The sequence below is a fragment of the Diplotaxodon limnothrissa genome, linkage group LG4, assembly GCF_057381915.1.
Source record: "Diplotaxodon limnothrissa isolate DT_005_m linkage group LG4, D_limnothrissa_male_GT1.1, whole genome shotgun sequence".
In the NCBI taxonomy this organism is placed as follows: domain Eukaryota; kingdom Metazoa; phylum Chordata; class Actinopteri; order Cichliformes; family Cichlidae; genus Diplotaxodon; species Diplotaxodon limnothrissa.
In genome coordinates, this window is record NC_140599.1 from 12,307,886 (window position 1) to 12,332,150 (window position 24,265).

The 24,265-nt window shown below is 43.1% G+C and overlaps 2 protein-coding genes and 1 pseudogene across 3 annotated transcripts; 1 reads left to right on the forward strand and 2 right to left on the reverse strand.

The window, feature by feature from the left end:
- Window positions 1-503: 503 nt before the first annotated feature.
- LOC146633381 (adenylosuccinate lyase-like) lies at window positions 504-12,889 on the reverse strand (annotated as a pseudogene). The gene is made up of 11 exons (XR_014906149.1): window positions 12,882-12,889; window positions 10,668-10,767; window positions 7,766-7,967; window positions 7,634-7,678; window positions 7,221-7,300; window positions 7,136-7,176; window positions 6,958-7,014; window positions 6,731-6,878; window positions 3,273-3,453; window positions 736-912; window positions 504-560 (listed from the first exon to the last, which is right to left on the reverse strand). The product of XR_014906149.1 is annotated as an adenylosuccinate lyase-like (transcript).
- Window positions 12,890-13,811: 922 nt separating this feature from the next.
- On the forward strand, window positions 13,812-19,187 carry LOC146633382 (GTPase IMAP family member 8). Its single transcript, XM_085352204.1, has 6 exons — window positions 13,812-13,890; window positions 15,063-15,618; window positions 16,249-16,346; window positions 16,904-17,035; window positions 17,309-17,899; window positions 18,046-19,187. Exons 1-6 carry the CDS (start codon window positions 13,860-13,862, stop codon window positions 18,117-18,119), a joined length of 1,482 nt encoding a protein of 493 aa, XP_085208330.1. The 5' UTR covers window positions 13,812-13,859; the 3' UTR covers window positions 18,120-19,187.
- A 1,964-nt stretch (window positions 19,188-21,151) lies between these two features.
- On the reverse strand, window positions 21,152-23,966 carry atf4b (activating transcription factor 4b). The gene is made up of 3 exons (XM_085352205.1): window positions 23,781-23,966; window positions 22,634-23,089; window positions 21,152-22,524 (listed from the first exon to the last, which is right to left on the reverse strand). Exons 2-3 carry the CDS (start codon window positions 22,983-22,985, stop codon window positions 21,536-21,538), a joined length of 1,341 nt encoding a protein of 446 aa, XP_085208331.1. The 5' UTR covers window positions 22,986-23,089; window positions 23,781-23,966; the 3' UTR covers window positions 21,152-21,535.
- Window positions 23,967-24,265: the final 299 nt, after the last annotated feature.

Sequence of the window (24,265 nt, forward strand, 5' to 3'; positions counted from 1 at the left end):
GGTAGCTTTTATAGTGGTTTGGCCAAACCATTTACACACAATAGGGAGAAACATAAACAAACACCAATACTAACTAAGCACAGAATAACGTAAGTAAACACAAAACACCCCCGTTTCTCACAAGCACTTGGTTGGTCCTGCTGAACAGGTGTTTACAAAGTCCTCAGCCCTTGGCAACACCTTTTGCCCAGACAGAAAACAGCCACCTCCCCAAACCAGGTAACTCAAAGTAAGAGAAACATAATTAATATTAAAGAAACAATTTTTGAAAAACCACACAATGCTGTTATGTGCACGCTTCATAACATCAGTGTTAGGTTTAAGTGAAGACATTCATGAATTATATTACTAAGATAATTGCAAACCAATATAATGATGTGAATGAAGGGACTGACTTTACAATAGACATAGCATAATTTATTTTTATTTTTTTTTCACCCAGCCAAAAGCATATATATGTTCAAAGCACCATATCAGCCTCATGTTACACAGAGGCTGTCAATTCAGCGCTGTAATGGCTCCAGTAGGGGGCGTACTTCTTCAGCCAGGAATTTTGACACCTGGAGGAGAGGAGCAGGAAGAAGAAAATACATTTTACACCATTAGTTTCTTAACAGTCGTCACCGTCGCCAACCGGGGCAGCAGGCACAGCTGCAGTAATAGGGGAGCTGTGGCTTAGATGAAAACATTCATCTGTGGTCAGACTGAACAAAAATAAGGCTGTTCATGCTGTACCTGTTGTGGAGCACGCCCAATAAAGGTCTTGGGGTCCAGCAAAGCATCCAGCTGCCCTAGAATGGGTGCAAAGTAGGGGTCTCGCTGGATTCTGGCCAGCAGGTCATTGTCTCCACCTTCCTGTTTAACCACAGCTGCTGACTCTTGGGAGAGAACACAGATTTTCTTATGGCACTCCTGAAGGAGACTGATAGGCAGGCCCGGCCCTAACCAATCTGGCGCCCTAGGCAAGATTTTAGGTGGCGCCCCCCTACATCGGCAGTGTAGTGTATGTACTCACAAGAAACCGAATAGCTTTGTCTTTGACCTTTTTTTTTTTTTTTTTTTTTTACTTAAAGAAAGCAAATTCACAATCAGAATAATTAACAAGATAAAAAAATATATGAATAAATAAATGAATACAAAAAATTAAAAAATGAATATATGAAATACAATAACACCGCTTGATGCTGCTGCTGCTGCAAAACTGGTGGGTTGTGCTGCTGAGGTGGAGGCAACAGGAAGACCGCTTGATGCTGCTGCATCATGGCTGGGTTGTGCTGCTAAAGCTGCATCACTGGTGGGTTGTGCTGCTGAAGTGGAGGCAGCAGCGGTAGATGTGGTAGATGGCCCAGGGGTGGGATTTAGAAACTTCAACAGTGCATCTGAAGAGAGGAGTATGTGACACCACTGAGTATTAAAGTCTAATAATAAAAACATATGATTCCAGGAATAAAATGAAATTATATAATATAAATGAAAAACCAAAGAGATATATGTATGATGTTAACTGATATGCAAATTAGATTAGATTCAATTTATTGTCATCATTACAGTGAAATGCTGAATAGCAGAATGCAAAGTAACAGTATAATATCATATGAGAATGTTATGTTATGATTATCTTTGACCGAATCACAGCAGTGCTCATATTAAAAAACAGCATTCCCTCTCATGTGATATTGCTTAATTAACATTAATGATGTGCACTTTAACAACTAGGCTTACAACTATAATATATACAGGGGTGGAAAAGTGACTATTACCTGCAGGGTAAACGTTAGCTAACCAGAAGGCAATAACAATGTAAACAAAAAACACCTGCTTAAAAGATGAATACAAATAAGGAATGGTGGGAGTACTGTAATTACCTAACGTTACATTATTATTTTCCATAACAATTTAGCCCCCTCCACAATATTAACTGACATTAAAACAGTTAACTAGCTATTTATTGATTAGCAATTAGCGAATCATGTAACATTAGCTTAATGCTAAAAATTTAGGTTACTATCACATTCAGACAAATAATTTCATGTAGGCTAACGTTACCTACCTCTGTCTTTTTCTCGTTTCTCCTCCTCTTCTTTTCTTTTTTTCTTCCCTGGGCACCTGACAGTTTTGGCCTTTTTGACATCTTGTGTTGACTTTTTGATGTGGTGACGTCCAAAAGGAACCATGATACGGGAAGGGAGGGGGCGCACCGTGCGGGGAGGGGGGGGGGGGCGTAATGTTGTAACAAATAATATTTCTATTAAATAAGCTTTACTTTGCATTTTAATTAACGTGGGATTATTTTTTTGTATTTAGAAATAATAGTACCAACTTATTTTTTTTTTTTTCAACATTTGTGGCACTGGCGTGGCACCCCCTGATGGACGGCGCCCTTAGCATTTGCCTATACGGCCTATGCCACGGGCCGGCCCTGCTGATAGGTTTGTAGCTTGAACCTATCCGCTGGAACGTTGAAGACAATATAATTACACAGCAAAGCAAGACACGGGTAGGCAAAGTTCTTCATGTTTCTCGTGCACGGGAGAGACCGGACAGGCGCCGTTCCTTCGCTTGACCCCAGTTGCTCTCGTCCGTTCTCCCGTAACACTACCCTTTTATTGAGGTTACATGAATATGCATAGGTTCATTAACACAGGCAAAGAGTACTTTGCCTGTGTGTGTGATTTGTGTGAGGTCAAGATGTGACCCTGTGAAGCCTCCCCAAAGCTGGTGCCAGGCGTCTAGCAGATCTATCTAAACAAAAGGCTCTTATACTTAAAGAGATATACGTGTGTTTGCTATACCATATATCAACAAAGAAGATAGGACCTCTCTGATGTTCCTAGACTGTGGGTGTGCATTCTAGTGTGGAATACACACCAAGCCTTTACAGCCTGCTAAAGATCAGTCCTATCACTACACAATTGATTATATACCTTTAAGCATATATGGTTAAATATTTCTAAGCATAAATGACAATGAACAATACAAAACCTAACAGAGACACAGGAAAAAACAGAAACATTAAGGTGGAGCTGACTTTAACAGCCATGTTGTTGGGTCTCCATGTCAGGTCTGGTTATTGGTAATCAGCTTCTTCATTTAAATGGTCAAAACACTGGTTACTAGTCAGTAAGATGATCTCACTTCAGTCATCTGAATTTCTGGTTACCACTGGCATCTTCTGCCCAGTAAACCATCTCTCCTGATTAAGCAAAAATGCATTCATCCAGTTATGTTCAAATTATTGTGTCCATTCTGACTCACAGGGTATTCTCTCCTACCTGTCTGTTGCCTCCTGCCTTCACTATCGCCATAATAATGTTCTCTGTGGCCATGAAGGGCAGCTCATTGCGGATGTGTCTCTCAATGACTTTGGGGTAGACCACAAGACCCTCTGTGATGTTCTGCAGCGTGCTGAGGACGATGTCTGCTGTCAGGAAGGACTCGGGCAGGGAGATCCTCCTTCACAGGAGCAAGGCAGAGAAGAGAGGAAAGAAACCATCAGTAATCACAATAACAGCTTTTTACTCAACCACTGAATCCTGGGTAACAATGTGCAATGCATTGTAGGATGTGTAGTTCTTTAACCATTAACGCAATTATGTACATGGGCTGTATCCCAATTCAGGGTCTGCAGCCTTAAAGTACGCAGCCTCAACCATCCTCAAGGGCCACGTACTCAAAGACCGCTAAGGCCGGAAGTGCGAGGCTTGTGTAATGGGACGGTCTAGCCTCCTTTGCGCTGATACTGTTGTTTGTCAATAAAGTGTAAAAAAAAAAAAAAAAAAAAAGAGCCTCTGTTGCACTGCTCAGGTTGCCTAGCAACCATGATACGAACCACTGGAAACGAGTCATAGCTTTGTTTGACAGAAATGAAGGAGAATCTTTTGTTCATTTGTTTATTTGTTTCTACATGAGCTTTGATCATTCTCTGTAAGATTAAGCTCAGCTATTGAACGGCGTATATTTTAAAGGCTTTAAAACCAAGTTGGTACAAACGTCACTAATGTCACATAACTTTGCTGACATGTGGCCAACAGTAATGTTTAATGTTCTTCGTTATTAAACATTTGCACATAAATAAGGTATATAATATTCAGTACTTAAAGTGTACTCTTTGGCCGCCCCTCATCCGCAGTTTGTTTTTTGTGTTTTTTCTGCAAATTTATCCACACCCATCACCGTGCTATGCATTCTGGGATATGTTGGGCCACGAAGTCTACACTGCCACAGCCTTAAAATTCAGGGAAATGAAGGACTCATTTCAGGGCCGCATTTCGAGCAGCCTTTTAATTGGGACAGCCTTCGGCGCGCCGCTGTGACGTAATCGGCCTTGAAATACGTACTTTAAGGCTGCAGACCCTGAATTGGGATACAGCCATAGTCTTTTACTGTTGATTTATTTTCTTTTTTCCCTTTAGGTTTTCTCTTTTGTTGCTTTATGGCCATGATTTATGTCTTAGCTATTTGGCTTGGTTCAAAGCCTAAAACTCTGGAAGATTTCCTGAAGTGTCAGTGGAAAATATGAAGGAGAAATCCACTTTTTTTTTTTTTTTTGTTTCACACATGGTACAGCAGTAATGCATTCCCATACACAACCTTCCTTTCAATTAAAGTAACACTGTTTCCATGCATGAAAAGGAGCAGGAAGAAGAATAAATTCTTATTGATACCTGCCCCCTATCTGTGATAATACAAGTAGGCAACCAAAATTACACTATGACAATTTTCTGCACATAACAAAGCAAACAGAACAATATACTCAACAATGAGCAATACCACTAAATATCAAACTAAAAGGATCATTTTTCTACAATTAAATTCTATTCTTTTCAACTTCTTCATATTGGTTTATCATTTTATTCTTATAGCAGATTTTAAATTGAGAAACATTTATACAACACTTAAGATGATCACTGAGAGAATTCCTATGACTGTTGGACACATTTGCCTTTGTGTGGTTCAAGCAAACCGGTGCTTAAAATAAAACTTCCTTCTGCCGTCCCCATTTTCTGAACACAATACAAATAAACTTTAACTTAAGAGGTAGTGTTTATTTTTTGCCCTAAACATAATAGTTAAAGTCTGTAATTTCACTATGTCTTCTAGTTTTAACAATTTCGATTTTATAAACAAATTATTAGTGTTCTCTATATTTAACATTATGCATAATTCGAAGTGCTCTCTTCTGTAATAAGTATAATGCTTTCATATTAGTCATGTATGTATTCCCCCATACTTCAACACAATAGCTCAGATAGGGTAGAAACAATGAAAAATATAATATTCTCATTGTCTTGTAATCTAATATATATCTAACATTACCCAGGATATAAATACTTTTAGCCAACTTTTTTTTTTTTTTTTTTTTTTTTTTTTAAAACATGTTCAATATGTGATTTCCATGTTAACTTTTAAAACCAGAGTCCCTATAAAAGTGGGCAGTCACGGTGGCACTCCATAAAAGCTACTGTGGGCAAAAACCATAGGCCTGTTAAATTAAGCTACTTCTTCTTCTAACAGGAAAATCATCCATCAATCTTCTTCCACTTATCCGGGGCCGGGTCATGGGGGTAGAAGCCTAAGCAGAGAAACACAGACCTCCCTCTCCACAGCTACCTCCTCCAGCTTATTCTTAGGCAGCTCAGAGATATAATTTCTCCAGTGTGTCCTGGGTCTGCCCCAGGGCGTCCTCATGGTGGGAGATGCCCAGAACACCTCGCCCAGGAGGCATCCTAGTCAGATGCCCGAACCACCTCAACTGGCTCCTTTCAATGTGGAGGAGCAGCGGCTCTTCTCTGAGCCCCTCCTGGATGGCCGCACTACTCACCCTATCTCTAAGGGAGAGACCAACCACCCTTAGAAATGGTAGCTGGTAATGTGACCGCTACAGCTCCCACATCACTGCAGCACCAATCCGTTTGTCAATCTCCTGCTCCCCTCTCCCGTCACTAGTGAACAAGACCCCAAGATACTTAAACTCCTCCACTTTGGGCAGTAACTCATCCCTGACCCTGGCACTCCACCCTTGTCCGGCTGACGGCAATGAGTGGAAAAATATAGGGAAGAGTTCACCCTGCCCAGGGTAGGGTTACCGGAGCCCCAACCTGGGAGTCAGTCCTGGGGAGGGTGCCAGAGGGCAAGTGTCTCATGACCGGGCTTTGGCCCATGGGGCCCGGCTGGGCACACCCCGAAGAGGAAAAATGGACCCACTCTTCTGTAGGTCCACCACCTGCAGGAGGCACCTTAGGACTCAGGTGCAGTGTTTTCCGGGCAGTGGCCAAGGGCGGAAACCCCGGCGGACCGATTCACGGTTACTGAGACTAGCGAGCAAGGAAATCATATTAGCACTAATTTAGCAGTGAACACACAACTGTTTCACCTTGGTTTATCTTTTTTTTTTTTTTTTTTTTTTTTAACTATTGAACTATTCAACTTTTTTTAATATTTCAGCTATTTTTACGTTATGTTTAACTAACAAATTGACTACTTCCATACTACCATACAATTGGAAAATGTTAAGCTTTTGTTCTCTCAGTTATAGGATTCTTTGTTCCTCTCAAGTCTTCAATTTTTTTAACAAGAAGACCTTGATGATGCAGAAGCAACACTCGTAACTGAGAATCATTGTTCACTACTATTTATTGTACGCTTCCACACTGATGTGATATCTACTTCACAGAGGAGAACTGCATCATACCAAATTCACAGCAGTGTAAGTGTGTCTGTGTTGGCTGACCTGTTGGCGCTGTCATCCAGTGTCCTCTCCAGCCACTGCACTGAGGCAGTCTGCAGGGGGTCGGCCATCAACGCAATCAGATGTCGGGCCAAGCTACAGCAGCGTTCTGCACGCATGGGGTTCCTCTTGTAGGGCATAGCACTGGAACCTGGAAGAGGAGCGGGCAAAGCTTTAGGCTGAGGCACAGTTTAACAGGTGAAAAAGTGCTTTTGAATGAGCGAACGTACCAATCTGCTCCTTAAAAGGTTCCTCGATCTCTTTTAGGTTGGCCAGCAGACGGATGTCTGTGCAGATCTACAGCAGACGACAGTATAAAGTTTAGACTCCGTTACATCAGCTTTTTGAAAATCCTGAGCTCAAGACCCAAGTTTCTTTAACCACCACTAAATGTAGACATTTCCTCACCTTGTGCACCTTTGACATCAAAGTTAGACAGCTCCATCAGTCTGATGAAGGCCTATGAAAACACTGCAGCTGCAGTCGGACTCACTGGAAGTGTGTAAAGCCGAGCGTGGGGAGGTCGGCGTATTCCTCTGCAAAGTTTGCCAGCCGGTCGATGACTCTGGCCAGCTGCAGGAAAAACAAGCCTTTAATGATGCAAATCAGGGTGTCAAACTTATTTTACATCGTGGGCTACAAACAGCCAGCTTTGATCTTTAGCTCCCAGAAGCAGTGAAGATGCATAATAAATGTAACCAACATGTTGCAATGCATGTCCTGTAATTTTTAAATATAATTTTTCATGAATTCATTGAAAATGTCCTGTTAGGTTGTTTTTTTTTTGTTTTTTAATATTAATGGACTCACTGTAAAAACAAAAAACTAGCTGACAAGCTTGTTTGATATTAATATATTAATTTGCACTGTTTTCATAGAATTTCTGGACAAACAGGTGAGTCTCACCTTAGGCAAGAGGATGTTGAAGCCATCACGCAATGCAATGAGATCCTGAAGAAGAGAAACGACAAACATGAGAAGCTTTAAAGAGTCAAAACTCATCACTGCTGGGTTTATTTATGCAATAGTCCTACTTACAGTATTGTCTCCCACATAGCATGACGTAGCTCCGAGGTGGATGATGGGAGCAGCTGTGGGGCAGCAGTGTGCAAAGGTGTGGACGTGCGCCATGACATCGTGCCTCAGCTTTCGCTCTTCTTCAGCCGCCATGGCAGTCAATGTCCTCTGCATGGCTCTCCATCTCTGCAATCTGAGCATCAGTGATGGGCAGACCCAGAGCCTGAGGAGGAGAACATTGAACACAGAGACATGATGACAAACAGGAAGAGTTCCTACAAGCAACTCGTAAAGTTTAGAGCTGGCAAAACAAAAGTGCTTGTAGTTACAGAATGAATTCTGAACCATTTCCTGCAGGGTTTCATTTTCAGAGTTTACTTATAAGCTGCTTACAACTTTTTATGTGGAGCTTTTTGACTCTTGATAATACAGTTCTTTACTTTTAAGATACTTATCAACAGTTACAAATGCAAATACGTTTTATATAAATACATGTTTTATTATAAATACACATATTTGCAGTATTGGCTCTTCTGTTAATGAAAAGGATGTTTGGGTAAAAGTCACACAGTGACTTGCATTGCTAAGCTGATAGCAAACAGCCTCAGTTGTATTACCGGCCCCTACTAGACTGCGAAAATAACACCTCAGTGTTATTTCATGTCATTTAAATCCAGTTTTTTGCCAACAAGTCAGCCTTTGATCTCGTAGACTTCTCTATGTGAAACGGCTCTGCTTCTTCTTTGTGGCCTCAGCACCAAGCTGACAAGCTCTCACAGCTGCTTATGGCGAGTCCATGAAATGATGCCGAGTGATGCCACAGCTCTGAGGTCGCTCCAAAAGATATTCTGGCACGTTATGAGAGCTTGGTCCACATTGCCAGCAAAAAGTCAAATTCGTTGAATCACCTGGCAATTATATTCACGGTATTCATTCACTTTGTCCTTTTGAATTTGCTAGCTTGTTATGTTGTTGAGCCAGTGGCTTCTTCACTTGTTGCTCCTGTATTTTCCTCAGTGATCAGTGTGTCAGATCTTTTGCTACTTCTCTGCCTTGTTAGGTAATAACACTTGTAAGGCATGTTGCATATTTGCAGCTCTGGAGGTCAGGCTCACTAAATTGGAGACCAAATTTTGTGTGTGTGTGTGTGTGTGTGTGGGGCAGACAATCGAGGACAGAGCTGGCCCAGACGCCTGTCTGCTTGCCTTTTCTCCAGTTTTGATCATTATGTGCTGTCTACGTGAGGTCCGCAGTGTATGGGAGGAAGAGGAAAGGCAGCAAGTAGTTGCGCTGTCCCAAGCATATAAGACTCGTGAAAAATCTGTGATTATCAGCTGCATTTATCTAATATTAAATCACTCACAAAAAATGCAATTTCATATATTTTATTTTTTGATTTTTCATTATATTTTTGTTTGTTGTATAGGCTATATACAGGGTTCCTTAATTTTTTTTCTGTTATTATTTTAATAAAATGCAACTCTGGAACTGCCAAATGTTTTCTGACTTATACACAATTTCTTTTTATTGTATACTAACAGTATGTTAAGACCAAGAGACTTGATAGGGCTCTATAAAGGTTGCAGACTTTACTTCAGAACTTTTCTTGTCCATCTTCCATTGGTTTTAATTTTGCACTCCAGTATGAACACCCATCCCCTAACCCGAGGATCACCACAACATAACCTAACAGACCTAGACCTTAGTTCACAGATTTGCTTTGTCTAGGGTTTATTTCTGGGATTTCGCACAACCCAGGGTTCAAATCACGAATCCATAATGGGCTTGGATTTACAACATTATGAATGAAATGTGCTCTATTTGGAAGAAGCAGGCCCCCCTCCCCTTTTGACGGGTTGTGTGTGAGACTTTAAATCGAGGGCGTAGATTTGGTTTTGGCATTGGTGGGGACGGATGATTCAACCACCAAACCCTGCCCTGTTTTTTTTGTTTTTGTTTTTTTCCTTTTTGTCTTTGCTTCTTGATTTTTAAAAAAAGGAGAAATATACTTGCCTACATATGCTAGTCTACATGCTTTTAAACCATTTAAAATTACAATTCATAGTTTTGTGTGAATTATATAATGTTAAATTACTATTAAACAAATGACTAAGAATTTTAGACTTTAGTTTACTTCAGCCATATTCCATATAAATCAGGTATCATATAAAAATAGCTTCAAATACAGTCATGACAATAAAAGAATATGACTTTAACAACATTACTTCAGTTATAGTACACAAACATCTCTGATACATTAGCACTAAGGGAACAGTGAATGACCTGCTGGTTTTTGTCTATAAAACTACTCTAAGATTACCACAAAGTAAAAGATCTCGCAGCAAAATTATGCAACATTTTAGGCACTATTGCCCCGATCAAATCAGTGAGCTGGGATTTTTCATTCTAAACATGAACTACTGTTACAGCAACAGCCATGGATTACTGGTGCCCCACACAACTCAATGTCCACTATGTGAAGGAGCCAAACACATGCCTTCTCCTCTCGTTAACTGAGATAAACTGCTGGCATATTGGTTTTACATCTATACTGTCCAGTCTCTCGTGGTGGACATGGCATACAGCATTTTACCTTTAAGCATTTTACATTTTAACGTTAGGCATATAATTTTAACAGCCTCTGTAAACTAATATCCTGGCTTGCTCGAGGCTGCCGTTTTCTCTGACAGTTTCAATCAAAATTAGAAATGCTACTCTGGGAGACTGAGAGAACTTGGATTTATGAGCTTGGATTGGAAACTAACTGTTGTGCAGTTAGTTTCCAAAACACGTTATTCATTGTTACATACAATTTTAGACTGATGTGGGCCAAAGCCTAGCATAGCCTGTAACGTTATTATGACGGACACATTTTATGAGTGAACTTGACTTTAAGTGACTTACAGGTTTCTTTGAAAAATACTTTCTTATATCCAGGTTCTTCGTTTTTGCTGTCATCCTCCTCTCCTCCTTGCAGGTCCTCGCAGCGCAGGCTTGCAGCTGCTAAAACTAAACAGAGCTCCCTGAAAGGCACAGCCAATCACATTGGCCATATTTGTCACATGAGGTAGGACTCCAGTAGAGATCGTAATTTAAGTCTTTCTGCACCGCTGGGTGAATGAAACGTTGACAGATCGTTTTTTTTTTCTTTTTATCCGGTTTGTTTTTCTTTACTCGAAGAGATCAAATTATTGGTGGGGACATGTCCCTTCCGTCCATGCCAAATCTACGCCCTTGCTTTAAATCGTCAAACTGTAAATTATAAATTTTAAATTGTTATTGATCCCTTTACCCCTGGTCCTAAAGTGTATATTTATTTTCTTACTCTTCTCATATTTATTGTTTGTTTACTTGCACTGCTGTAACTGGAGCCACGTCGTCTCGTCTCTCCATATACTGAACTGTATGTAGCAGTTGCAGAGCGAACGGGTTGAGCAGAGATAACAAAGTTTACTTTGACTTCAGCAGCGAGCAGGCGCACCGCGCTCACTTTTTGCGTATAGAATTTTGAAAAAAAACCCCAAAAACATCGGTGCAAATTATAAGCCTGCATCATAATGTCTGGTGTTTTCATGTTTGTTGGTTTGTTTTTATTTTGTTTTATTTTGCGAGTTGGTTATTAGATGCTGCTCCAGCCAGCCAGAGAATCCCCCGCCGCCCCGCCTTCTCCTCCCTGTGCAGCAAGCAGCAGGCGCTTACTCCCAGCAAATGGTTGATGGAAACCCAATCGGTGTCTTCGACATTCCCGATATGCGCTGGCATGATATCGGGGCAGCATGAGTACGGGTAATCTTTTTTTTTTTTTTTTTTTTTTGCCGATGCCCGTGATGCCGCCCCCCACCATGATGCCGCCCCGGGCAACCGCCCGTGTCGCCCGTATCAAAAACCGCTACTGACGATACATATAGTTATAATTATAGAAGTTATAGCATATTATACAAAATTAGTTATTATTAGAATAGACATAACATAATTTGGATATCGCATGATATCAAACAGAAGCTGTCAGCTCTGTAATGTAGGCAATCAATAAGAAAGCAGTTCATTATTGCTGTAGATTCCAGCGGCTCTTCATATTTTTGGCCAACAGATGTCACCAAACACGACTGTGTGTGAAAAGCTTCAAGTAATGAACAGGTTTTCAACATAAGTTCTAATGCTTCAGATAGCTTCATTTGGCCATCGCTATTGAAAATCTTTGCCGGGAGAGGGAGCGTGAAGCTGGGCGACTAATCCAGTGAGTGTGATCCGGTGTCCGAGTGGCGGAACCAGAGAGCTGTAGCACAAGGAAGAAAAGGTAAGTACATAGATTTGGGCGCACATGAGTCGTGAGAGCCTGTTACCTACCCGGGTAAGCTGACGAAGAGACAGCAAAACTGGTCTTGAATACCCTCAGTAGATTACCCCAGATTAGCTCCAGGTGAGTTGGACAGGTGAGGAGGTCACAGCTCCGCCCAGAGGCGGACATCGAAGAATATAGAACTCAGTGGTAATTTACCAGCAGCGCACCCGGACCGTGACAACAGTTTCAGTAAGCAAACTCTAAATTTCTTAGTAAATTACTTCACCATCTGTAAAAAGTGAAAATCCCAACCCATTTTCTTATTTCCTTAAATACGAGCTCACCTTATAGTGTTTATTGCTCCAGACAGGTCAGTCCCCTTCATCCATCTATGGCCTACTTCGACCCAGATTACAGATATGGAGATAAATCCTTCTCCCCACATTATAATAATTGTTTTTTGTTTGTTTGTTTAAAAAAAAAAAAAACAGGGTCTGAATGTCCTCTGTTCACTTTTAATCTCATGCTTTGAACATCACCATCCTTTAAACAGCCGACTTCTGGTAGGATCACGTGGTCAAGTGGAAGGTGTCCTTTTTTTAATGTGTGACGTGACTGTACAGACTTCAAAAACGCTGGGACGTCGAAGCGCTAACTTTGCCTCGATACATGAAAATACGTCAACAAAACGTTTAAAACGTGTTATGATCGCTGCAATAAACACGAGTACGTCAGCGAAGAGTTTGGAGTCATATTAGCACTGTCACCCACGTCTTTAAAATCTACACAGCAAATGTTGCTTCTTCTTTTTTAACCTTCTGACTTCCGTGATTTCCCTAGGTTCCCTGAACGTACCTCCCCATATAGCGGACATAATTCAACTGGTAAGGAGCCAAGGATGAGCTCAGACATTCAGGATGACTTTTCTGCTAAACGTGTCGTATTCTTCAGGCAGTATCCACTCTAAGGAGGCGAAGATTTGACTCCAAAGCGATCGGACAGCGTCTTACAGTCATCTGCTATTTATAGAAGCTCTTACTTATTATGTAAGCCGTTTCTTGTATCACATTTAAATGTATTCATGCAGCATAAATCCCCCTTCCTGCCTCGCACAATACTCTCATGTCTAGAGGCGTCATATATATTATGAATAGCTGTGTTCATGCATGATGCAACATCTGGGGAGCACATCCAGCTGTAAGCCGAGCACAAAGTACTGACTCTCTCTCTCTGTCTATCCATCTTTCCGTCTGTCCACCTGACTGCAGTCTGCATAGTGCCACACTGCTGCTGCTGCTGCTGCTGCCGTCTGATACAAGCGAGTGGGAGGCACAGCTTCCTCTGTTTTCTCTCAAAAAAATGAACAGACATCTTATTGGAGCAGCTGCTGAAGGGGTGGATTTGGCTTCCAGTCTCCTGCATTGCACAATCTTTTCCCTCAGCTCGGACAGATAAAGAAGACAAAAGAAAGGAGTACTGGAAGGGGAGGAGGACTGGGAGCGGAGGGGATATATATATGTATGTATCCATAAAGAAAAAGACTAGGAAGAGCCACGGTGAGGTGAAGGGGGTGTGAAAGAAAACAGATTACAAAAAAGAAGAAGGGAGAGGTTTAAGTATGAGGAAATGAAGAGAGGCAGGGGCAGGAAACTGAAGATAGAGTGACTACACTGCAGCAGAATGAGGGTTAGAGTGAAAGCAAGAGCAGGGAAGCATTTGAGCTCCGCATCCGTGGCTTTCTGAAGAGGCACGAAAAAGGAAGGCACCGTGGAGGTGAGACGGAGACGGAGGAGGGGGGCTGAGGAGGAGGAAGCCAGAGGTTCTACACACAAGATGGCTGCTGTGTCCTCTGCCTCTGACACCGGTAAGTGGCTTTTTAATATTTTGCCAGACACCTCACAGTGAGCTCGACATCATCACCTTTACTTTAACAGCAGCATCCTTTCTCAAACGTCGGCTGGAGGTGGAAACTGTTGCTCGTGTCAACTTCTGTGATTGGTGGCATACATGGAAAGTCAGTGAGCATCATTAATCAATAAACTTCTCACTGCATCTCATACTCTCCTCCACCACCTCCTCCTCATGGAGCACGCATCACTCCTCTGAGCATCTTCTGGATATTCAAATACTTCTCTGATGCCTTTGAAAAAAAGAAGAATCAAAACTCAGAGTGCGTCATGTTTTTGTTCACATGACAGAGTGGTGTGTCTGCCTCTGTTTTTCTGAAATCTGAGGACAGATAAAAAGATGAGGGATGCTGGGAGATCAGCCAAAGCGGGACAGAGACGCGAATGAACGAGGAGCCAGGGAAAGAGATGAGATATAAGGTAGCAAGCTTCTCAGATAAGATGAGAGCAGAGAGGGAATGGAAGGAGGGAGGCCAGGAAAGAAGGGGGGAATGTAGAATTGCATTGCAGTGTGAAGGATGCAGAGGTGCAGCAATCTCCAAAACACAGTAGGAAGACTCAATAGTGGGTTTAAACAAATTAAGATCCAAAATCTATTCAGACAGAATGTTAAAAGTATATACCTCTACCTAGGTTTGATCCCTGGCTCCTTCACCTTTGGACAAGATGCTGAACCCCGAGTTGCCTCTGATGCATCCATCAGATTATGGCTGTTTCTCAATAATCGAGTACGCTAGTCCTTACTTGATAGTCTGTATTTCGTAAGTTCACACGGGAGTTCGGACTTCCCGAGAACGCGAGAGAGACATCACAGCGCCAGAAGTTTCACTGCCATCCCCTTTTAATTTAAATGCGATTAATATTGCAATGAAAATTACACATGATCTGGTAGATTTCTTTAAGAAAAAAAAAGGTAATTTACAAAAGTATTTTAAGCAGTTTGGCAAAATTCACTTTTACATATGAAACGACGTGTGTGTGTGTGTGTGTGTGTGTGTGTGTGTGAGAATGTCCAATTATAAAAAAAAAAAAAAAAAAAGCACTTGTGTGTGAGTGGGTTGTAAGAAAGCGCTTTGAGTACTCAAATTCAGTAGAGAAGCAGCGTTCTGATGTCACTGTGTTACAACAGGAGACCCCCGGGCCCGCCATCCCCCAGAGCGCAGATTGCTGCTCCTCGGGGGTCCACGGTCCGGTAAGACCTCCACTGCCAACACCATCCTGGGAGATGAAGTCTTTGATGGTGGGACGGAGACTACACACAGCAACGTGGGCCACACTGAGATCTACGGCCGCCGTGTCACCGTGGTCGACACCCCGCCGTGGGCCATCCCGGCCGACCCAGCCGACGACGCCGAAGCTGACAACAACGACAACGCGGGGGCCGAGTCAGACAGCCCACGCCGCCCGCCGCCGAGTCTGGACAGCGAGGGCCCGTGCATGGGGGCCATTCTCTGCCCTCCGGGACCGCACGCTATCCTTCTGGTGGTGTCGGTCACCCAGCCCTTCACCGAGACTGAGCGGAGGGCTGCGGAGGAGCAGCTCGGCGCCCTCGGGGGAGGGACCTGGAGGTACTCCATGGTCCTGTTCACCGGGATAGACAAGCTGCCCAAGGGTTTTTTTATTGAGGAGCACATAGCAAACACTGGAGAAGCCCTGCAATGGCTGGTGGAGAGATGTGGAAGCAGGTATAACGTCAGTTTGCTATCTTCCCGTTTTTCCCAATGTCTCCTCTGGTTTCTCAAAAGATACTCAATGTTTAGACTGTGCAGCAGGAGTTTGATAGATAACCCAAAGGGAAACGGCTGCAGATGTTGTGCTTCAAACCTGATTTACGCTGAACATGCTGCCTATGGAAAAAACAGTTGTGCAAATCTGATAACATCTCCAGCAGTATCATTTCAGTCAACTTTGGCTGCAAGCTTCAATAACAATAAAACTGAGTGTATGAAGCTTCAGGGTGGATTAGTCACTACTTCATGGTGGATTTTTAACTCTCCACATAGAAGAGTGCCATGCTAAAACGTCTGCATCTGTTCACACTGGATTGCTTAGTTGGTGTTAAACATCAAACTGGCAGCACCAGAGACTGCTTAGCTTATAGTGAATGTAAGGTCCAAGATCTAAAGGTTCCTGATTTTCAGTTCAGTTTTGTCACCAACCAACAGCAATGCTGTCAGTAAGACAACAATTCTGACATTTTTGAAAACTGTGGAAAGTTTCTTTCAGGGCAAAAGGAAACTGTATGCTGCAGTTGTTATGTAGTTCTAAATAAATTGAATGTCATGCTCCTTTTAAAGCTGGTTTCCCCCCTGCAGGTACCACGCCTTTGATAACACTCGAAAAGAAACAGAAGAAAACACACAAGTACCCGAGCTGATGGAAAAAGTGGAGGAAATGATCACTGACAACCAAGGTTTGGCTGGATTTATTAAAGTAAAGACCATGTAGAGTTCATGAGATGAGAAGCGTTTTAATTCTAGTTTTAATTAAAAACAGTAGGGAAACATCTCAAATGCTGGAAATGAAACACGTTTATGTTTTGTTTTTTCATGAATTTATATTAATGTTGAAGCCAGCGACACAAATAAAAGACGACAGATTATTTCACCTGTATCCTGTGGTGTTTATGTTTGAGGAAGGAACTGCCGTCGTTTTATTGTTCAGAGTTTCCTTTGTTGTATTTTGTTCACAATACCACAAATGTTTGTGGTCAGAACTGCAGTCGGGTTCATTTAACACCGGTCTCTGCCAGCAGCATTCTGGGATGTTGCTGAAAATAAACATGGACTTCCCATGAAAAGGCTTGAAAGGCTTTATATGTGGCTTCAAACCCTGGATATAATCGTAACAGAGCCAGATGTGCAATGTGCATTAATATTCCCCCCTCCTCACTCGTGCTTGTTTATTTAATGTGTATTAAGAGCTGACACACAACAGTTCGGTGAATAATTTATGGGTGCTTTCATGCAGGATGGTACTTTGAGGTGAATGAGCTGATTTTACTGGAGGAAGAACAGGCCCGGAGAGCTCTGGAGGAAGAAAGGATGAGGATGGAGGAGCACGCTCGACAGAGGGAGCAGATGATCGGAGGACCTCCCAGAGGTATGAGCGTTTGTGTGTGCTGAGGTGTGTAATTGAGTGAGTCATGTGGTGAAGGAGAGTTGAATTCACATGTGTCACGATTCTACCCTAGGGAAAACAACCCCCCCCCCCCCCCCCCCAACCACCCCCACCCCACGAAATGGTGTTGTAGCAAATTGCTTACTCATTCCTGTTGAGCTTGCGTTGCTTTTTATTCAGAGTGTTTTCATTCTCTCCGCTTTGTTTATCTGACTACTCTTCTATTTCTCATCCTGTCCTCGTCATTCTGTTTAGAACTGAGGTTGCTGTTGCTGGGTTGGAAGGGTGTTGGAAAAAGCTCTGTGGGGAACTGCATCCTGGGCCGCCGCTACTTTGAATCAGGACAAGAGACAGAGCTGTGCCTCAGGCGGCAGGCGCTCGTGTCTGGTCGTCGGGTCACTATTGTAGACACGCCGGGCTGGGACTGGTTCTCGGTGAGGCGAACCCCTAAGCGAATCCGCCAGGAGTCCCAGCGCGGGGCTGCCCTCCTGCGGCCCGGACCCCACACCCTGCTGCTGGTCCTCCCCGTCGTCTCGTCCCTCACCGCCAGGAAGCGGCGAACGCTTGTGGCGCACATAGAGACTCTGTTTGGCGACAGCGCGTGCCTCCACACCATGGTGCTGTTCAGCTGTGGTGACTGGCTGGGACGCACGCCCATTGAGGAGCACATCCTCAGAGGCGGACGCGAGTTGCAGAGACTGTTGGAATACTGTGGGAACTATTACCACGTACTGGACAGTAAGACGCCTGGCAAAGACAGGAGTGTGTCGGTCCTGCTGGACAAGATTGAAGAGATGATCAGAGAGAACGGCGACAAGGCCTTCCTTCCCATACAGACAGAGTGGTGTAAGTCCTTTTTTTCTATATATTTTGCAACGATAGCTAATGTTCAGTGGCTTTTGTCTCGTGTTGCAGTTGAAAAACACATATGTACACAGCTGATCTGCTTATGAAAATTATGCACACTAATAAAATGATGTTGCATTTGACAGTGAGCGAGGAGAGCTCCTACTCCTCTGACAACACCGAACCGGAGGACGACTGCCGGGGATGCCAGCTACAGTGACACAATCAGACTAAACGGAAAAGTCTTTTTCCTCCTTGTGAGCCTTTTAATGGGGCATGAACATCACCTCATAAAACTAAAATCTCATTGAGATATCCCTCTCTAACTCTCAAGAGTTTCAGGGACAACAAAGGGTTCAGATGAGTAGGTCTGGAGAGTGAGACGTTTAAGACGAGCTCCTCATGCCGAACAGCAGGAGAGATGTCCTGCTTCGAGCGACCTGAGCTCAAAAACACACGCCGAGCCTGCGAGCATGTCCACAGAAGTCAGCTGCTGCTAATCTTTGTAAATCTTTATTCCGTCCACACTGATCAACTTTGTATTACGTGTTGCAAAAAAACGGCAAAATCCAAACCAAAAAAGCTACACGTTTAAAAAAACAAAACAAAAAAAACTGCAATGTCAGATTTGAGGGTGGGATCACATGTGTCATTAGCAAGTTTTGGAAGATTGTTCCCTCTGATGTCAATCAGTTTGAATCAGAAAGGATTTACAAGCAAAAGAAAAAAGCTCAAGTGAAAGCAAGCTACTTAATACCAAATCCAAACATGGACAAAGTGTGCTGGAAGTGCACGCACAACCTTCAGATGTTAAAAACAGGAGGTAACGCTTGCCTCTCACATTAGTGAGACTGAAATGATCTCCGTTAAAAATGCATTCGTCTCTGCTGCTCAGGGAGTCTGAGTTGGATTAATTTAAAAAGGGGCAAAATCTGGCACAGCCACAGAGACGCAGATTAATGTTGATTGCTTAAATGTGGACGTGAGTCACATGTTAATCCAAATTTGGGGCTTTCTCCGAGTGTTTGTTTTAGTTTACCGGGAGCTTAAAGGGAGTGAGTCTTTAAGAACCAGCTAAAAAGCGCAAGTCATTTTTATCACACCTCTGCATTCATGTTCAAGAGGAGCTGGGAAGACAGTTTAAAGAAGGCTGTGTCGAAACTTAGCGCAGTCTCAGATCCCCGTGGAGCACCCGGGCCAGCTCTGCTTGGCTGCTTATGGTCATGCACTCAGTGCGTGTATTGACAAGGCAGATTCAGCTACGTGCCTCAGCATCAAAGCGAGACAGCAGGAGCACACCCTGCAGCAGTAGCAGCAGGGCAGTATCCTATAGGCTACATCAAGCTTTCGCATGCTACAGAAACAGCATAACCTCATGAACCACTCAAGCTCTCATAGGGCTCTTAATACCTTGTAACTTTTTCTACATCCTTGAGCTATCAAACATCAGTAGTTTAAAGAAAAATACATACATATATATATAAATATATATAGCCATCAGAGGCATGTTAAGACATAGCATGTGGAAAAATGAGTGCCTATAGAGCTGAAGGCAACCTCACTTCGTTCTTCTTGCTTGAATAAGCGATTTCTTTGGTATCACATCACATCCTTCTACCTTTACAGCTGCAAAAAAAAGAAAAGAAGAAAAAGGAGGGGATAAAATAGAATTCACCCTCTGAAATAAAAACAAATACATAATATGTGACCGATAGCACTGCCATGCTGTAAAATGGAATTTTCTACAAATGATGTAGCCTGTAAATGAAACCGCAGCACTGCTCCCTCTCAACGCTTCAGCAACCTCTGTGCTTCATCTAGCCACATAGGCCACCGGCAGCACTTAAGTGTGACACGCATGACTTTCACATTTTAATACGAGGACGTCCCGCGAGTCCCAAACCACCTCAGTATATCAAAAGTGTAGTAAACAGTGTAAAATAATGTACCATTTTAGGCTCTTAGTGAAGCATTTTTGCACTGTGTAAGTTCTACCACTTTACTGTAGCCAAAGTGACGTCCCTTTCTGTGGTCCCTCTTTATGTGGAGATTGCAACATCAGTACTTTGTTCATCCTGAGACAATGATAATAAAAGATATGGATATATTGTTGTGTATTTTTGGCTTTCGTCTTATTATTTAACTGTCATTTCAATAAAAATGCAAATCCTGTCTTTGAAGACAAAAGATCTCACTGTTTTACCTCTGAGAGGATCTGGTAGTGTGGTGATAGCATCACTAGGTGGCAGTGTAGTAAGCAAAATACTGCATGTGAAGATGAAGGCAGATAAAAATGAGCTCTGAAACGGTTTGTTTCAACTTGAGTAATATTTGCATTACTGGGAAAGGAGATTATTCAAAAAATAATGCAAAAAAGGTAATTTCAGATCTGTTTTGCATTGGCAGACAAAAAGAGAGTCTAATAATTCTTGCTTCACTCTTGAAAAATGAGGGCATTTACACAAAGTTAGCAAAGGTTTTTGCCTGTAAGGAATATTTTGCCTATTAGTGCTGAACTGCTGTGACTTTGGCGCTTGTCCAGAGAGGTATGGTAAATAGTCCCTGAGCTATCTGGAAACGAGCCCAGGCCAATTACAGAGCGCACACCTAGGTCCCGTCGTAGGATGAATGCACACATTTCTGTTGGGTAACATTATTCGAGTTGTGCCTAGGTCAGCACCAGTCAGCACTCTCACTTTTTTTTCTCCCCCTCTCCTGTACACTGGCACAAATAAAAATATGCTCAATTTCATGACCAGCATAAACTTTTGAACCACCTTAATGAGCTGCAGAGGGACTGAACATACTATTACATCTTTTGGGGTTGTATCATTAAGAGTATCCAGTGTAGAGAAATCTGCCCAATCAAACGTGTTGTTATGCACTGGGAAATAAAGCAGCACCCAGATGTTTTTATAAACTTATAAATAGAATTAACTTCACATGACTGTCACTTGAATAATCATGCGTTTTGACAACATGACCATCAGGCGGGCCCCATTATCTTCAGTTCTGCTTCAAAGAAAACCCTGAGATAGCGACCAGCCTTGTTTGGAGTTAGATAACAGATAATATTTGTAGTATTCATCCACATTACTTTCATGCTTCAGACTCAGGTCAAACTTATTAAACACTAACGAAAGAATTCTCAGAAACCAACACCAGTTCCTACTCAACATCTGGTTAATGTTAAAGCATTCTCTTGTCAACATCATGCAAAAAGAAAAACTGCCACAATTCATTTAAGCACTTTATTACTCTTTATTGAGAGAATACATGTAGTCTGGTTGTGATATAATATAGACAAGTTGAAAGGTTAAAAAGTCAGTTCCTAGGTTACCAAGGTCCAAATACACGCAAATACATACATAAAATATGTTTATACTGGGAGAAGATTACTTAATTTTCAACTACTTGCTTCTACTTCTACGTGACTATTCAATATTTAATACCAGTGTTGGATACATAAAAGGTGATCATCTGACAAACACTTCTTTTCTTGTGCATCCAAGTCATGCAGTGCAGATGCAGCTTCAACTATACTGTTATTCATTTTCAAAAAAATAAAACCCACTGAGCCCACTTTCTAGTCATCACTTCCTATCACGCATGATCAGTCACTGCTAGGTCCTGCCACTAGGGGTCAGCACTCAGACCCTTCTTGAGCCTTGCCATTCGAACTTCCTCCATCAGTTCTTTGAGATACTCGATCTCTCTGGCCATAGATTCGGCCTTCTCTGCCAGCTCTAGGTTCTTCCTCTCCAACAGCACGTACTCGTCAGCGAGGGCGTCCTTCTCCGCTCTCTTCTTCTGTCTGTAGCGCGTGGCAGCAGTTTTGTTCTGCTCCATCTTCTTCTGTTTTTTGTCTTTTGGAGGCCTCACAGCTGCACGTTCAGGTCCACCTGCACCGCGTGGGGACTTGACCTTGACACTGGTGGTGCTAGGAGAGGGCGGACTAGCTTTGTAATTTGGTTCCGGGTAGGGTCTGCTTCTGGAGGGTGTTTTTGGAGGGGAGGATGGTGGGGAGCAACAAATGACCTTTGACGTGGTGATCCCGACTTCCTTTTTCGGGGCAAGCACGAGGACGATGCGAGTTGGTGAGAGTGAGAGTACAAGCTTTGGGACCTGAGGGACCACAGTGGCTACCACTGGCTTCACCTCACTCTCTGACACATCCACTTCACTGCCAAGGTCCAGGGTAAAGGTAGGGGAGGAGGGAGACTCTACTACGGGGGATTCAGGGTCTGGGGAGGTAGGCTCTGATTTGATTTCGAGCTCCTCTTGAGGCTCTGGGATACAAAGTGGAGAAGAAGGAACCTCCTGCCCATCGATGCAGGATTCAGGATCATCCACAGTGATGACAGCAGTATCTGAACAGACAGTGGAAGATGAAGGGGGCGGTGTACTTGAAAGAGAAGCAGAGGGAGGATCCATGAGCACAGGAGTTGAGAGAGCTGGCAGGGGGAGGGAGTCGAGCTCCATGGGGCAATCAAAGGAGGCCAGGAGGTCTTCTGGAGAGCTGTGAGACTCTTCAGCAGGACTGCAGGAGCCAATCAGCGAGTCCAGGTCAAGGTCACTAAGATCCACCTTCTCGGCCATCCAGTCCAAGTCACTGAGCGCATCCTCTGTGGAGGCAGAGCAAGCAAAACATGAATGAGCTATTCATTTATACTTCGTTACACTCTGACATCAGGTGTCCGAACTTTTAGGTGTTACTCAACAGTAAGTCGTTACCTTTGCCGTCACCTGAGAGCGCCTGGCTACACGTCAGCTGACCTGGGTGGGCCAATAAAGGGAAGAGCAGATCAGACTCCATCCCGACTTTGTCCCCATGGAGGAGGAGGGCCGGCGGAGAGGGAGGAGGGGAGTAGAAGGGCGGAGGAGAAGAGGAAGACGACAGCGATGAGGAGGTGAGGGGGGAAGCAGGTTCAGCATCCCCCTCCAAGCTTCCTCCTCCTTTCTGTTGTTCTTTGTCAGGGCGGAAAAACAGCGAGTCCATGGCGTCAGCCATGGGAGAGGAAGGCCCCCAGAGAAGGGCCTCCATGTCTTCCTGGCCAAACTGTGAGCTGGTCATCATCATGGTCATAATGGCTGTTGTTGGTCACAAATGGGGAGCGTGACAATGCTAGGGTAGCTTCGAATTCTATTATGCTGTCGAATGCAGCAGTGCTGAGGGTTTCCACGTAGGACCTGAAGACAGAAAGATGAACAAATGTTTTTGAATGCCTGAACACCATTTTAGACACACACACACACACACTTCACATTTATTACAGAAAAGAAAGTTCCAAGTATAAACAAAATCATCCTGAGTCAAATTCTTTTAATTTTTACCAACACTGCCCCCAAGACTGCAATACCAGTGATCTATCACGTGTTTCCGCGCAGCTCCCAGTCTTATGACTCTGACGTAAGTCTGCTAGCAAGCGAGGTCAAAGAGTCCGTCTCCCTCCCCACAAAAAAACAAAACAGCTACACTTTTGTTCTCAGTCCGCCTGCAGCGAGCCGCCATTTTGACACAAAGAGGAAACGAACCATTTTCTGAGTGCCACGTTGGCGCTCGGAGGCCGGCGTGAGAACACAAGTTTGATTAATCAGCGTGAGAGAGGGTTTAGCGTTTTCACAGATACAATGTTACGAGCTTATTTGCGAAAACTGTGTCAAATGTTACAAATCGTGACAGTAACACGTGTTGCGTCACTTCAGTTTTGTAGTCATTTGATTTAATAGTTTCAAATAAAGGTGTTTAGCGTTCTATTAAATAACTGTATGGTATATATATATATATATATATATATAAACATAACAGCAGACTCGTCAGACCGGCTCCCAGGCCAGACGGTTGTCCCCGACAGCTGGTATGTTAAAAAATAATACTTACGACATTTTTGCTGAATTAGAAGTGACTCAGTGCACTGGCTGGATGCACTGTTTTGCTGGCTGCTGCTGGGTCGCGGCACAATTTCACACTGCCATTTCGGCAAATAGCGCGGTGTCCAACAATATCTGCTCGTTGTCTGTTCCGCAGGAGGGAAAATGGCGATAGTTGTGAGCAGTTCGCGATATAGAGCTGATGCAAGGAGTGGCAATATGCATCCGCCGTGCCCACATTATCAATCCGCGTCACACCCACTGTCTGCTGTCTGTCTGAAAAAGTAGTCACTGAAAATAAACTTCTGAAAGTGACGCAGTATTTATTAATACCACATCTTTCAATATATATAAGCGTAACTGCCATTTATCTGTATAGATAGCGACTAACTGACTAATTGTTATAATAACATAGCAATAGCTTTATTATAAAGTTTCCTCTAACAGGAAGGTTTTTTCAAAGAACTACTTTTGGGTGGTTAATTTTTTAACAGA

Excerpts from the sequence above, each read along its gene's own strand:
- LOC146633382 (XM_085352204.1), top strand. The coding sequence starts at position 13,860 with ATGGCTGCTGTGTCCTCTGCCTCTGACACCG. Across the intron at positions 16,347-16,903 it reads AATGATCACTGACAACCAAG|GATGGTACTTTGAGGTGAAT; the intron begins GTTTGGCTGGAT and ends GCTTTCATGCAG. Across the intron at positions 17,036-17,308 it reads GATCGGAGGACCTCCCAGAG|AACTGAGGTTGCTGTTGCTG; the intron begins GTATGAGCGTTT and ends CATTCTGTTTAG.
- atf4b (XM_085352205.1), bottom strand. The coding sequence starts at position 22,985 with ATGACCATGATGATGACCAGCTCACAGTTTGGCCAGGAAGACATGGAG. Across the intron at positions 22,525-22,633 it reads GCTCTCAGGTGACGGCAAAG|AGGATGCGCTCAGTGACTTG; the intron begins GTAACGACTTAC and ends CTGCCTCCACAG.